At 39.1% G+C, this 14,221-nt stretch overlaps 1 protein-coding gene across 2 annotated transcripts in view; it reads right to left on the reverse strand.

Moving 5' to 3' along the window:
* The window catches only part of LOC149821772 (uncharacterized), a 43,036-nt gene extending 30,185 nt beyond the window's left edge, over positions 1-12,851 (reverse strand). Inside the window, exons 1-2 of one of the 2 annotated variants that reach the window (XM_089981475.1) lie at positions 11,948-12,851; positions 6,875-7,395 (exon numbers count right to left, since the gene is read on the reverse strand). In XM_089981475.1, the coding sequence (XP_089837601.1) occupies positions 6,875-7,395; positions 11,948-12,746 (1,320 nt within the window). In that variant the 5' untranslated portion in view covers positions 12,747-12,851. The remainder of the gene's footprint in view (positions 1-6,874; positions 7,396-11,947) is intronic. The other variant, XM_089981474.1, reaches the window with a different exon arrangement.
* Positions 12,852-14,221: the final 1,370 nt, after the last annotated feature.

The raw sequence follows: 14,221 nt of genomic DNA on the forward strand, positions 1-14,221 counted from the left end.
AAATATATATATATATACATAAAAAAACATATATATATATATGTATATATGTGTGCAATTGCGCATCTGATCGGTGTGTGGACTCTGGGTGCATGCATGTGAACTTGTGAAGTGTGAATTCTGAAAAGGAACAATAAAACAGAACATATGAACTACGCACCAGTCACGCAGATATATAATATTATAATTGACACACACACCTTTGACAACTAAGGATGTGTTAAAATATATTATTATATATTTTTACACAGATCTTCCAGGCATAAAACCAAATTGATTCTGTCATGATATCGGAGAATCAATTTGGTTTTATGCCTGGAAGATCAACTATGGAAGCTATACATCTTCTTAGACAAATTATTGAAAGATATAGAGAGATGAACAAAGATTTGCATATGGTTTTTATTGATTTAGAGAAGGCATACGATAGAGTACCTAGGGACGTTCTCTGATGAACAATGATGAAGAAAGGTGTTTCTCTCAAGTACATTAGTATAATTAAAGATATGTATGAAGGAGTAGTAACCAATGTCCGCACTTGTGGAGGGGTGACAACCAATTTTCCGATAACGGTTGGGTTACATCAAGGATCTGCTTTAAGCCCTTTCCTATTTGCGATAGTGATGGATGAACTTACGAGATCAATTCAAGAAAATGTACCGTGGTGTATGTTGTTTGCTGATGATATTGTTTTGATTGATGAGTCTAGAGCTGAGGTTAATGCTAAGTTAGAATTATGGAGACAGACATTGGAAGCTAGAGGTTTTAAGTTGAGTAAGAGTAAGACTGAATATATGGAATGTCGGTTTAGTAAGCAACGAAGTAGTGATGGGAGTGTAGTGAAGCTTGGTGAGCAAGATATACCGGTGAATGATTATTTCAAATATTTGGGATCCATCATTCAAAAGTATGGAGAAATTGATGGAGATGTAAATCATAGGATAAAGGTTGGGTGGATGAAATGGAAAAGTGCTACTAGAGTGTTGTGCGATCGTAGAATGCCATTGCGGTTGAAGGGAAAGTTTTATAGGACGACTATTAGACCCGCTTTACTATATGGTACGGAATGTTGGGCTGCCAAGAGACATCATATTCAAAAAATGAGTGTAGCTGAGATGCGGATGCTTAGATGGATGTGTGGAAATACAATAAAAGATAAGATTCGGAACGAAGAGATACGTAAGAAGGTAGGTGTTGCACCCATTGAAAATAAGATGCGAGAGAATCGTTTACGGTGGTTTGGACATATTCGGCGAAGGCCTAATGATGCTCCAGTTAGAAGGTTGGAGAAATGGGAAAATATATTAGTTAAAAGAGGTCGGGGTAGGCCTAGGAAGACTTGGATGGAGATGATAGGAAAGGATATGAATGCTTTGAACCTCACCGAGGACATGGCGTTGGATAGAAATGATTGGAGGAAAAGGATTCATGTGGAAGACCCAAAATGAATTTCTTTTTGGTTCATATCGCTGACCCCAATTGTTTTGGGATGAAGGCGTAGTTGTTGTTGTTGTTGTTGTTGTATATTTTTACACAGAAAACATATATACGTGTGCAAACTGTGCAACAACATCTGTGTGTGTGGACTGCGGGTGCATGTGAAGTATACAACAACTACGCCTTCATCCCAAAACAATTGGGGTCGGCGATATGAACCAAAAAAGAAAATCATTCTGGGTCTTCCACATGAATCTTTCTCCTCCAATCATTTCTATCCAATGACATGTCCTCGGTGAGGTTCAAAGCATTCATATTCTTACCTATCATCTCCATCCAAGTCTTCCTAGGCCTACCCCAACCTCTTTTAACTAATATATTTTCCCATTTCTCCATCCTTCTAACTGGAGCATCATTAGGCCTTCGCCGAATATGTTCAAACCACCGTAAACGATTCTCTCTCATCTTATTTTCAATTGTGCAACGCCTACCTTCTTACGTATCTCCTCGTTCCGAATCTTATCTTTTATTGTATTTCCACACATCCATCTAAGCATACGCATCTCAGTGTAAAGCGGGCCTAATAGTCGTCCTATAAAACTTTCCCTTCAACCGCAATGGCATTCTACGATCGCACAACACTCTAGTTGCACTTTTCCATTTCATCCACCCAACCTTTATCCTATGATTTACATCTCCATCAATTTCTCCATACTTTTGAATGATAGATCCCAAATATTTGAAACAATCATCCACCGGTATTTCTTGTTCACCAAGCTTCACTACACTCTCATCACTACTTCGTTGCTTATTAAACCGACATTCCATATATTTTGTCTTACTCTTACTCAACTTAAAACCTCTTGCTTCCAATGTCTGTCTCCATAATTCTATCTTAGCATTAACCTCAGCTCTAGACTCATCAATCAAAACAATATCATCAGCAAACAACATACACCATGGCACATTTTCTTGAATTGATCTCGTAAGCTCATCCAACACTATAGCAAATAGGAAAGGGCTTAAAGCATATCCTTGATATAACCCAACCGTTATAGGAAAATTGGTTGTCACCCCTCCACAAGTGAGGACATTGGTTACTACTCCTTCGTACATATCTTTAATTATACTAATGTACTTGAGAGAAACACCTTTCTTCATCATTGTCCACCAGAGAACGTCCCTAGGTACTCTATCGTATGCCTTCTCCAAATCAATAAAAATCATATGTCAATCTTTGTTCTTCTCTATATATCTCTCAATAAGTTGTAAAAAGATGTATAGCTTCCATAGTTGATCTTTCAGGCATAAAACCAAATTGATTCTCCGATATCATGACAACCTTCCTCAACCTAGACTCAATCACCCTCTCCCAAAGTTTCATAGTATGACTCATGAGTTTTATACCACGATAGTTTGTGCAATCTTGTATATCACCCTTATTCTTATATAGAGGTACCAAAGTACTCTTCCTTCACTCATTAGGCATCTTATTTGTCCGCCAAATCTTGTTAAAAAGATTTGTCAATCATTCTAAACCTTTCTCTCCCAAGCATTTTCAAGCCTCGATAGGTATACCATATATATAACTCGGAAATATAACCCACAAAGACATAAACCAAAAACAAATTATATTAAATTACAAACAGATTATATATAATTTACAGTATATACACATATTTATATATAAATGCAGTATATAATATATAATATGACAAAATACAGTATTAATAATACTGTCTTTCAGCATATAATATTGTATTATATATGTTGAGACACAGTATATACTATGTCACATGGGTGCAGGTGCGGGTGCAGGGATTCGGCACTTCCAAAAAACACGGGTGCGGGGGTGCGGCAGGGGCAAAAATGTAATATATATATATATATATATTAACCCAGCTTAATCGAGTTTCTTCATTAAGCTCTACTGGTCTGAGCCGAGTTTAATAGTTTAATCGAGCACTGTTGGATGCATATATGGTTTTAATTTTTTGCTATTGAATCAGACAAATATCAGGACTTGATGGATATTTGATTACATGTAAAAGAACCAAATAAGATACGAACACCGATCCAAACGGGGCGAGACCCCATTTTCCCCCTGGCCAGGACATATATGCTTGGTTTTCCATCCGACACTTTTAGTTATTCTCTCTTAGTTCCGTAACTGAGCTACTTTAGAATGGTAACCAAGCTGGTCATCCTTGAAGAAAGGCTGCATTGTCCATGATCATTACATCCTGCCCCAAAATCTGGCAGCTCATTGGCTTTAGATATTTTGTATTAATTTTTGTAGTACGTAACCTCCAGCCCAGCGCATATCTCGAAGGAAATCAAAATCTGATTTAATATTTGCAGGCAGGTACAGTGGAATGCAATCTGTATGGGCCAACATGGGCATCATTACCCTTTTGCCTTCCTGAACCCTCTATTTTAACAGAACCATTTGTGCTCTCTTCAATTTTCAGGATACAGTATGGTTGTTCTCTGAGACCATCCAGATTTTCATGAAAAGTTAAGCTCTCATCAACTACGAGAGGTGTCAGATCTTTAGTAAAATGTGGGAATGATGAAGAAAGCCACCAGGCGTAGTATCAATGCATTGCCTAATTCACTCCCCATCAAAGTTGCGGTGAGGACCAGCATCCTATCCAAGAGATGGAGGTATCTCCCCACCGCAATCCCCTCTGCAGATTTCGATGAGGATCATTTCCCTTCGACCATGAAACAACTCAAGAGACAGAAGAAGCTTGGCGAGTGGCACTCGCCGCTAGAAGGAACTGATCTCTTCACTGTTGTTAATCAATTCTTGTTGAACCAGGCACCTTCGCAGGTTGAGCCTGCGCTTGACCCAAAGAAACAATTTAGAGAAGAGACTCCTTGGTAGATGGCTACGGCATGTGGTTGCCGTAAAGAAAGTTGAAGAGTTGTGTCTCGAAACTCGCCATGTTGACAAACCAGTTCCTATGTTTTCTGGCTATCATGCCCATTTCAGCGGGCCTCTTTTTTTTCAAGTCCAAAAGTTGGACATAAATGACCCTAGGTGCGTTGACCGCACCCAGGGTCGGGTTGACCGCACCGGGTGCCGCACCCGCATCGCGTCGCATCGACGCGGGTGCGGCACCTGGTTGGCTGAATCCCTGTGACATAGAGAGTATATATAATATATATAATATATCTAAAATACAGTATAATTAACAGGAAGAAAAAGAAAAAAAATGAGAGATAGTGAGAACGAGAGGGTAAGAAACCGAGAGAGAGAGACGTACCTGCCTTATTCTTCTTGCAAAAACCCAACAATGCCGGTGAGAGAGAGACATACCTGCCTTATTCTTCTTGCCAAACCCAAGAGAGAGAGAGAAGAGAGAGAGAGAGAGAGAAGAGAGAGTGAAAAAGGAGCAAATTAGGGCACCCTTATCCCCTTTTATATCGGTCTTAAAATGGTCAACATAAAAAAATGACCAACCTAGGCTTAAGACTAGGCGGTCCAAGCCTAGGCGCCGCCTAGGTGCTAAAATAGGGCCTCACCACCCAGACCTCGTCGCCCAGGCGGTGGGGGCAGCGCCTAGCTCTTCTAGGCGCCGCCTTTGACAACTAAGGTCATGGCACAGGTTATTGTTGAGATTATTTGAGATTAGATAGCTTCAAAGAAAGTTGGGTGTCTCTATTTGTGAAAGAACATCCTTGTACTATGAACATGAATGTAATCCATATTGCAAAGAATTCAGAGTTCCATAAGAGGATAAAGTATATTGAAATAGATTATCACTTTACTAGGAGGGCATATGAGGATGGAATCATTGTTAAGATACACGTAGCATCTTCCTATGTAATTGTATTTGTCTTGTGTATACCAAAGTACACTTAAGTGTACTTTAGGTATTTTTTCCTCTTTTATGTGTATTCCTGTACATTTAATTTGGTTGTATTGAAAGGTAAACTTTAGGTATAACTTTTATGTATTTTAGGATAGGTATACTCAAGGTATACCTAATAGGATAGGATAAGTATATTTATGTATAATCATAGGCTAGTTTTAGGATCTTTTCATTTTTTATTTTATTCATTTATTTTTATTTTTTTGTATTATTGGTAGCTAGTCCAACTAGTCATTGGACTAGCTGTTGGGGACTACTAGCCATTAGGATGCCTTGTTGTCTACTTGAGAGAGGATGGATGTGTGTGTGTGTGTGCGAGTGTTATAGTGAGGTGTTCTTGTATATTTTTTGTACATTTTTTATTAATAAAATATTTAATTATTCATGTCTTGTTTTCTTCATGGCTACGCATGGTTTATTGTATCTAGTCAAACGCATTTTAATAATGCATTTGGACTTCATTTATGTTTTAATTTTTTGTGTTTCTTGTGCCTCGGCTTCCGTGCCATTTCATGACAATCATATCTTTGGAGCATGTGGGTTCAAAGGACAAAATGACAAATATATTCACTAAAATCCATCCCCTATTACACTTTCAGTCAATTTTTTTCAAACTTGGGATGATTCCTCTTGCATCATCTCAAGTTTCAGGGAGAGTGTTGAGAAGTGTAATACTAATATGTGATTTACTTTTCTATGTAATACCGCTCTTATTCTTTCGTACATATCCAGTTTCATGGAGAGTGTTGAGAACTATAATATGTGATTTACTTTTCTATGTAATACCCCTCTTATTCTTTCGTACATATCCTTATCTATATGGGCATTTTTGTATTTTCTTAATTAGTTGTAGGAAGTCAACCATTTTTGTCTCTTGTACCTTAGAGGGGTTGACCCCATATATTGTTGTAACTCTTCCATTTAGAATAAAATTCAGTTTGTTCTTTTTTTTAGAAAAGTTTTAACTTGATTTCTCATTGTGAAAAACATAACAATTTGGATCACATCCACATTCATTAGTGCAAAACAAACATGACGAGTCCATTCACGAGATTCCTAACACTGACATTTTCCTATGTGAAGGTAAATCACGTGAAAATCAATCTCTCTTTCTAAACACACCCTAATTATGAGGTACATAATGAAGTATAGAAAGGCGTCTGACAATGCCAATGTCGATGTTAGTGTCTTGCCGTTCCAGGATTGACATACCACCGTCTTAGCAATGACTAAAAAACTCCTGGATGGATACAGTGAGAAGTAGCATAGGAACATGTGGAGTTACTCAAAGTTTAGCATTCAATAGAAATGAATGGAGAAACATGTTCCTCAAAAAGCTCATCAGTATTGGTTAATCCTAAGAAAGAATTTTGAATAGATAATATGAGACTTCAAGTTATGCTTTCTGACACATAGGTTCATAAGATAGATTCAGTTTACAGAATATCCTCAAAAGTTAAAGGCAGAAACATTTGTATGCAGAAGTAAACAGTTATAATATCAAAAATAGTATCATATGCACATAATACAAACTAAAAGAAAAATAAGTTTCCAACCTCATAAGTATGAGCAGTTTTATTCCGATCCAAAAGGCTAAACTTAAGGGCTCCTCCAGGACGGTGTACACACCATCTCCCCGAACCAGTTTCCCTTATGTTTCTAGTACTCGGTTCTCCAAAGTCACTTGACTCAACAGCTTTTTCAGCTGTTGTGGGATCTCCTGTTATAACATGTGGAATTTCTTTAGAAGCTTTCTCATTCAGACGATCATTCCCAATTTCATATTTCTTTGCCATTTGTTGAACCATCTCTAGTGCATTTGGAAGAGGATCCTCCACAGCCATCTGCAAATTCAAGGAACTTGTTTTAAGAGCTGCCTGGACTTTGTGAATCATGTGTGTTTGGACAAACCCAATCCTCTCTCCCAAGTCACCATCATCAATCATCTGCATGTCACAAACATTTCCCTCCATGTTTGATGTGTCACCATGAACCACTGCAACTGTCGCTTCTCCACTAGGTCCACAACCTTGAACAGCAGCTTCATTTTCATTCAATACACCCTTGCAACACATATCTGTGTAAGTTGTTCAGATGTAGGTAGTCAAAAATCAGAAAATAGATGTGCAAACATCAATAAAATGTAACAAATGGTCATAATATGCTAACAGAAAGATCTACTAATAAGATATATGCACTCCCTTGATGCTACAAGCAAAGCCCACAGATGAGCAAAGCCTTCCAATGAGGCTGCCACCATACAACCACTACTAAGAAGCCTAAAGGTGCGGTCACACCCTAGACTTAAGAGAAAGGCACACATCCCCATCCACAACTTATTTCAACATTTCTTTTGGTAGTCATTAGGTAGCTCATTCATTGGTTTCCATCTCAACTATGTATTCCACCTCTGCTTCCATTACTACCAATTAAGTATATATGCATACATAAATATAGATATATACATATGTAGAGTAATGGGTAGGTGTTAAATGAAATACGCAAAATGATACGTGCTAAATGAGTCTTTCAGGTTTTTTTGTTTTATTTTTAAATTCTGACCATACAAATGTGATCTATGTACTTGATTTTATAGGGATCAGCTCTTGAAGTGTTAGATTCCGACACACTGGTGAGTTTTTATAAGGTTCAAAAAATCAACGGTCCAAAATCTTTGTAAATTTTTGAGGCTCCAAATATCATTTTTTTCACCGAAAACACATGATCCAGGTGTAGATTCCCGGTAAATCGACCATGCCCAACACATTTATGGGGTCGGAACTGCGAAAAAACACCGGAAGAGCAGAAAAACCCATTTAGCACGTATCATTTAGCATATTTCATTTAGTACCTACCCATTTCTCTACATATGTGTGTATATATATATATATGAGAAATAAATTATAGAGAGAGAGAGTGCACAAGAGAGATCCCTATGCCCCTCAAAGGTATAATTGTTTGAATTCTTTCCTTTGAATCATAAAGGCGTAGGAGTCGAACTAAAGCCTCTCAGAGCTTCTTGTTGTTTACAAAATCTTGAAACCACTAGGATTAGTGGAAAACTAACAACGGACACCCAACAAGAGGCACCTCAATACTTGCAAGGTTTTAAGTTGATACCTCGTTAGCATGGATTTTTGCCTCATACAACTACAGTTTTAGAAAATTTGTTCCATAGCTTTGTTAACCTTAGTTTTAGCAGATTTTTTGTGGTCCATTTTTCATTTACAAGATCACTTCCAGGGCTTCTTATACGGCCTCTTTGAGAGCCTAGTCAACAAGGGGGACTAAGTAATCTGCCACGCTTGTTCACAAAAATCACCCATATTGTTTTTTTTTATTTATTTAAGTTTTTGGTGCAATATGAGCATTTGAGTTTTGATTGCTCTAAAAACACATCAAACACGAAAAATGCCTAATCTAATATATGCTTTCAACGAAGTATAGATAACACATCTACAGGTTTGGATTAAGCAAAAAATACATGTAATTATGTTTTCTAATGGTGTTTGGAACAGTTTAGGACATAAACTGTTTGGGAACTACTCTCTCTCTCTCTCTCTCTCTCTCTCTCTCTCTCTCTCTATATATATATATATATATATATGTATATATATATATATACACACACACAGCTCATATTGCACCAAAAACTTAATGAAATAAATAAAAAATCAAGATTTCTCCTTATATGCATTCGATTCAAAGCACGGTTTATATATATATATGGTCAGGGCCTGACCGTCCAACTGAGTTGGAAATCATAGGTGTGAATCTTGTTGGCTCATTCGGACCTCACAAATGTGTTGAACATGGTTCAAATGTTAGGAATTGGCTTTTGAATCATGTTTAAAAAAAATGAGCTCAAAAATTTTTCAGGCTTGTTGATTTTTGAAGATTTATAAAACTTTGCCTACGTCTTGTAATGAACCACAAGAGTCTATTCCAACAAACCAAGCCATGTAGATTATATAATGTAAGGTTAGATTCATGAAAAAAATAAAAAGTACCTCATTCGCACCTCAAGGAGACCTGACCTATATATATATATATATATATATATATATATATATATATATATATATATATATATATATATATATATATACACACACGGGCCTATTTCCTTCAATGGGCCAGCACGACGCGACGGTCCCTCCTCACCGTCGCAAGCCTACTTGTTAGCTCGCTTGCCGGTCGCGGAAGCTTGTAATTAGAGAGCAAGAGAGAATAGAGGGAAAGAAATTGCAATCACAACGAGGGTGAACAAAAGAAAGCTCAACGCATTTACTTCATTCACAATTTTGCTCGCAGGCTATTACAATTCAAGTATACGAGCTGCCCCTTCGGGGTATTGATTCACCTGAATCGGGCAGCTTACATCAGACTCAACAAAAGCAAAACAGACTCTAAGCGCAATTGTACAATGTAAGTCTCAAGGGAACATGCCCCCCCCTTCAAATCATGCGCCGTCCTCGGCGCCATCTCTTTCGTGGTAGGCTCTGACTTCAGCCGGGTAGCAACTGTTCATTTGGAATGCAGGCTCCCACGTTGGTTCCGTTGGTTCCTCCCACTACACCAAGTATTTCTTCGCCTCCCCCAAGTAGTTGACCTTGCGGCGAAGGATCTGACTGAGGTGTTTTTCGAATCCGTTGTACTGTCGAGGCCCTCTGCATGATAGGAGCGCGTTGTGGCACACTGCGTTCTAGGTCTCCATCATCCGGATGGAACTGCTTGAGGTTGCACACGTGAAACACTGGGTGCACCTTGAAGTCTGGGGGCAACTCCAGCTTGTATGTCAACTTGCCCACCTTTTTTTATGATGGTGAAGGGTCCTTCATACTTTCTGAGCAGTCTGTGGTGCCGCCCGCGAAAGATGCCTGTACGACCAAGATATAACTTCACCAACACTTGGAACCCCGCGAGCCGACGGTGCTTGTTCGCTCACTTCTTCATTCTCTTTGACGCCTTGTGTAAAAATGCCTTCGCCAACTCATTCTGCTCGTGTCAGTCGCGAACAAACTGATAGGCGAAGGATGGCCTTCCCTTTTCTTGTGCGGCAAGAGTGTGCGAGGTCAGTGGCTGCTGCCCCGTGGCTATCTCAAACGGGTTGTGGCCTGAAGACTCGCTCTTCTGCAGATTGTAACAAAATTGTGCCACATCAAGAAGCTTCACCCAATTTTTCTGATTGGCACTAACAAAGTGCCTAAGGTACTGCTCAAGTATCTCGTTGATGCTCTCTGTCTGCTCATCTGTCTGCGGATGGACGCTTGTTGAAAACAGCAAATCAGAGCCAAGTAGTTGAAATACTTCACGTCAGAATTTACTCGTGAAGTGAGCATCGCGATCACTCACAATGTTTTTTTGTATGCCCAAGTGCTTTACCACATGCTTTACGAACAACTCTGCAGGATACTCCTTAGAAGTTGGGATGAAGGTGGCATACTTTGAGAAATGATCCACCACAACCAAAATAGAACTGAGGCCCTCTACCTTTGGCAAACTAACAATAAAGTCCATGGAGATGCTATCCCAAGGACGCTCTGAAATTGGTAGAGGCTCAAGGAGACCGGCAGCCTTCTGGTTTGTCCCCTTATCTTGTTGGCAGATGAGGCATGCCCGCACATACCCCTCAACGTCGTCTCTCATCTGTGGCAAATAGTAGCCACGCTCAAGGAGTGTTAAGGTCTGCTCTTGACCAGGATGGCCGGCCCATAGTGTATCATGGCACTCCTTAAGTAGTTCTCAACGGAGGCTTTCCCACCGTGGCACGAAGATGCGTCCCCTTTTTGTCACAAAGAGGCCATCCTGTAGCCAAAATCGTCGAGTCTTCCCTGCCTGCGCTAGAGAAACAAGGTGTTGTGCAATCGGATCCTTCTGTGTACCTTCGCGGATGCGGCTCAGCAATTCACCCTCCAAATGCACTTCGAAAGGTTCAACGCGCGCAAATTCACCATGCCAAGCACATCCACATGGTTAGATTTGCAAAAAAAGTGTTGAAATGCCCATATTTCTAGTTCTCATATTTCAGTTTGCATATTCTAGTGACTATATATATATATAGAGAGAGAGAGAGAGTAACTAGATTATAAAATGAAATATGAAAACTAGAAATATGACCATTTCCAACACATTTTTTGCAAATCCAACCATGTGGATGGGATTGGCATGGAGAATTTTCTAGGAATCAACCATTGGATCATGTATTTTCGATGAAAAAATGTGATTTTTGAATGCTTGAATATTTATAAAGATTATGAGCCATTGATTTTAAAATCTTAAAAAAATCATGTTTATGCATCAAAATCTGTTGTTTCAAGAGCGGGTTCTTATAAAACCAAGCATGTAGATCACATCTGTACAGTTAGATTCAAGAGAAAATAGCAAAAAATCCATAAAAATAGAGGTTCACACATTAGTTCTCATATTCTAGTCTCTCTCTCTCTCTCTCTCTCTCTCTCTCTCTCTCTCTCTCTCTCTCTCTCTCTATATATATATATATATATATATATATATATATATATATATATATATATATATATATATATATATATATATATATATATATAGCACTAGCACATTACTTGCATATTGATCAACTCTGTTAATAATGTGAAATTAGCACTGACCGATCCATGGAAGGCCAGGAGAAAGAGGAGGAATGGCGCTCTCCTGCCTTCTCTTATCGTTCAGCGCTTGGGAGCCACTCAGCGCCGTCCTGCCTGAACCAGTTTCCGACTTTGAAGCAGCAACTCCCAACACATCCCGGACATCAGACCGAAACACTACACTTTTCCAAACACCATCGAGCGCACCTTTACCCTGGACGGCTCCAGCTACATCGTCCAGAAAGGGTGGCCCCAGGTCGTGGGCGGCGTTGCGCAAGAATACCAGTAGCGATTCCAGGGCAACCCTAAGTGCCTCGCTTCTCAACTCGTGGGTCTGGACGCACTCCCCTCCGGACACGGCCACCACCACCGCCTCGAGCTCGTTCCTCGCTTCCCTCAGGCTCTTCCGAGCCAAGCCCATGCATCCCGCCATCTCCATCTTGGCGATCCGCTCTCTCCAGATCCTCTGCAGCGCGGAGTAGTACTCCCGCTGCTCATCATAGGGCCCGTCCCTCAGGAAGCTCAGGGTGCAGGCCAGAGCGACGTCACCGTATGCGGTTCTCATTGATTCCGTCGATTCCGATACCCCATTTTGCAACAAGGAGTCGAGTTCCTCGACCATCTCGAGGGAATCGAGAGTATCCTCGGAGATGGTGCCCTTGGCGACCTCGGAGGAGATCCTCCGCAAGAGGATGGTCTTCTTGAGACGGGCATCGTCGTCGGAGAGGGAGAGGACCGTGAGGAGCTTGTTGACAATCCAATCGTCGACAGGTTGCCGGAGGACGAATTCCAGGATCCACCCGGCAGTCCGACTGTCCATGAAGGAAGGTTGATGGCAGTTCCAGCAGCGTTAGGGTTCTTGACAGCACGGCATCGCGAGGCGACGAGTGCCCAACAACGAGTGAGAGGAAGGAAAGGAAAGGAATAGGAGAGAGGATGGAACCAGGGGCGGAGCGGGTAGGGTGGGCACGTGCCCACCCTGACTCAAAAAAAAATGCTCAAAACGGTAATGGGTCAGGGTGGGGGTGGGGACGACTCGAGTGTTCGATCCAAATGGGTCTTAGCATAGTTGGCAAATTCGTTTGAGTCAAACCGTTTCTGAAGTAAAACCTGAAGTTGCCAAAAACCAGTGAAACTTGTTCAAGAGGTGAGTTTTTGAAGAATCGTTTAGTTGCATGTTTTTCTTATTTTTTACTTTTTTTTAATATTTTATGTGTATTTTTTATTATTTAAAATATTTATTTATAAAATATACAAAAAAAAATCAAAGTCATCCGCGTTGACTGGTTGAGTCTTATTGAGTCACGAGTCAGACCCCAAACAATTTTTAGCCGAAACACCCTGTGGGCCAACTATGGGTCAGGTGACTCCAAACCGAGTGCGGCGAGTACATGCCCACCTCTCTCTCTCTCTCTCTCTCTCTCTCTCTATATATATATATATATATATAGTTAGAATAAATTTATGGTTTTTTAGGAATTAAGGTATTGATTTGGACTTTTCAAATGATATAAATGTTTAATTAGGGGTTTAATTTTTCTTTCTTAGGAATTAATAACATGAATGTTTTGATTTTAAGAGTTTTATTTGTTTTTTTATCATAATGTACGATGCTTGTTAGGGTTTTTGTGTTTTTAGTTTTTTTTTAATAGCATAAATATTTAATTAAGGTTTTAAGGTTTTTTGTATATTTTTTTAATTAGCAGTTAGGCATGTAATGAATGTGTTAGTTAGAATATTAGGGGTTTTGGTTTTTTCAATGAACATAAATCCATGAATTTTTTTAGAGATTAAGGTATTTGTTAACATTTTTTTAAATGATGCAAGTGCTTGCTTACAATTTTTTTAGTTTTTTTTGTTGTTTTTTCTTTTTCATATATCATTAAGCAAGATTTTATTAATGAATCTTGATTTTGATTATTACTTATTAAACCTCTAAATCTTTGATTTTTTTGTAGAATTTAACTTTTTTATTTGGTTTATTAAATGTCATGAATATTTAATTAAGTATTTTTATCTTTTTTATTTTAATCAATATTAAACATGATTCTTGAATACATGCTTGATTTTGGTTAGAATTTTAAGGATTTTATGTTTATTTTTCAATTAACATATCTACTAATCATGTTTTTAGAATTAAGGGTTTTGATTTATTTTTTAACTATGCAATTGTGCCCACCCTAGCTTAGAATCCTAATTCCTCCTATGTCCACCACCAGCGGACCGCCATCGTCTTCTCCAACACCACTCATACCTTCCTTTCTGCTCAACTGCCAACAACGCCTTTCTCATCGA

This window comes from Nuphar pumila, chromosome 11 (genome assembly GCF_984573655.1).
Source record: "Nuphar pumila chromosome 11, dmNupPumi1.hap1.1, whole genome shotgun sequence".
Taxonomy (NCBI): Eukaryota; Viridiplantae; Streptophyta; class Magnoliopsida; order Nymphaeales; family Nymphaeaceae; genus Nuphar; species Nuphar pumila.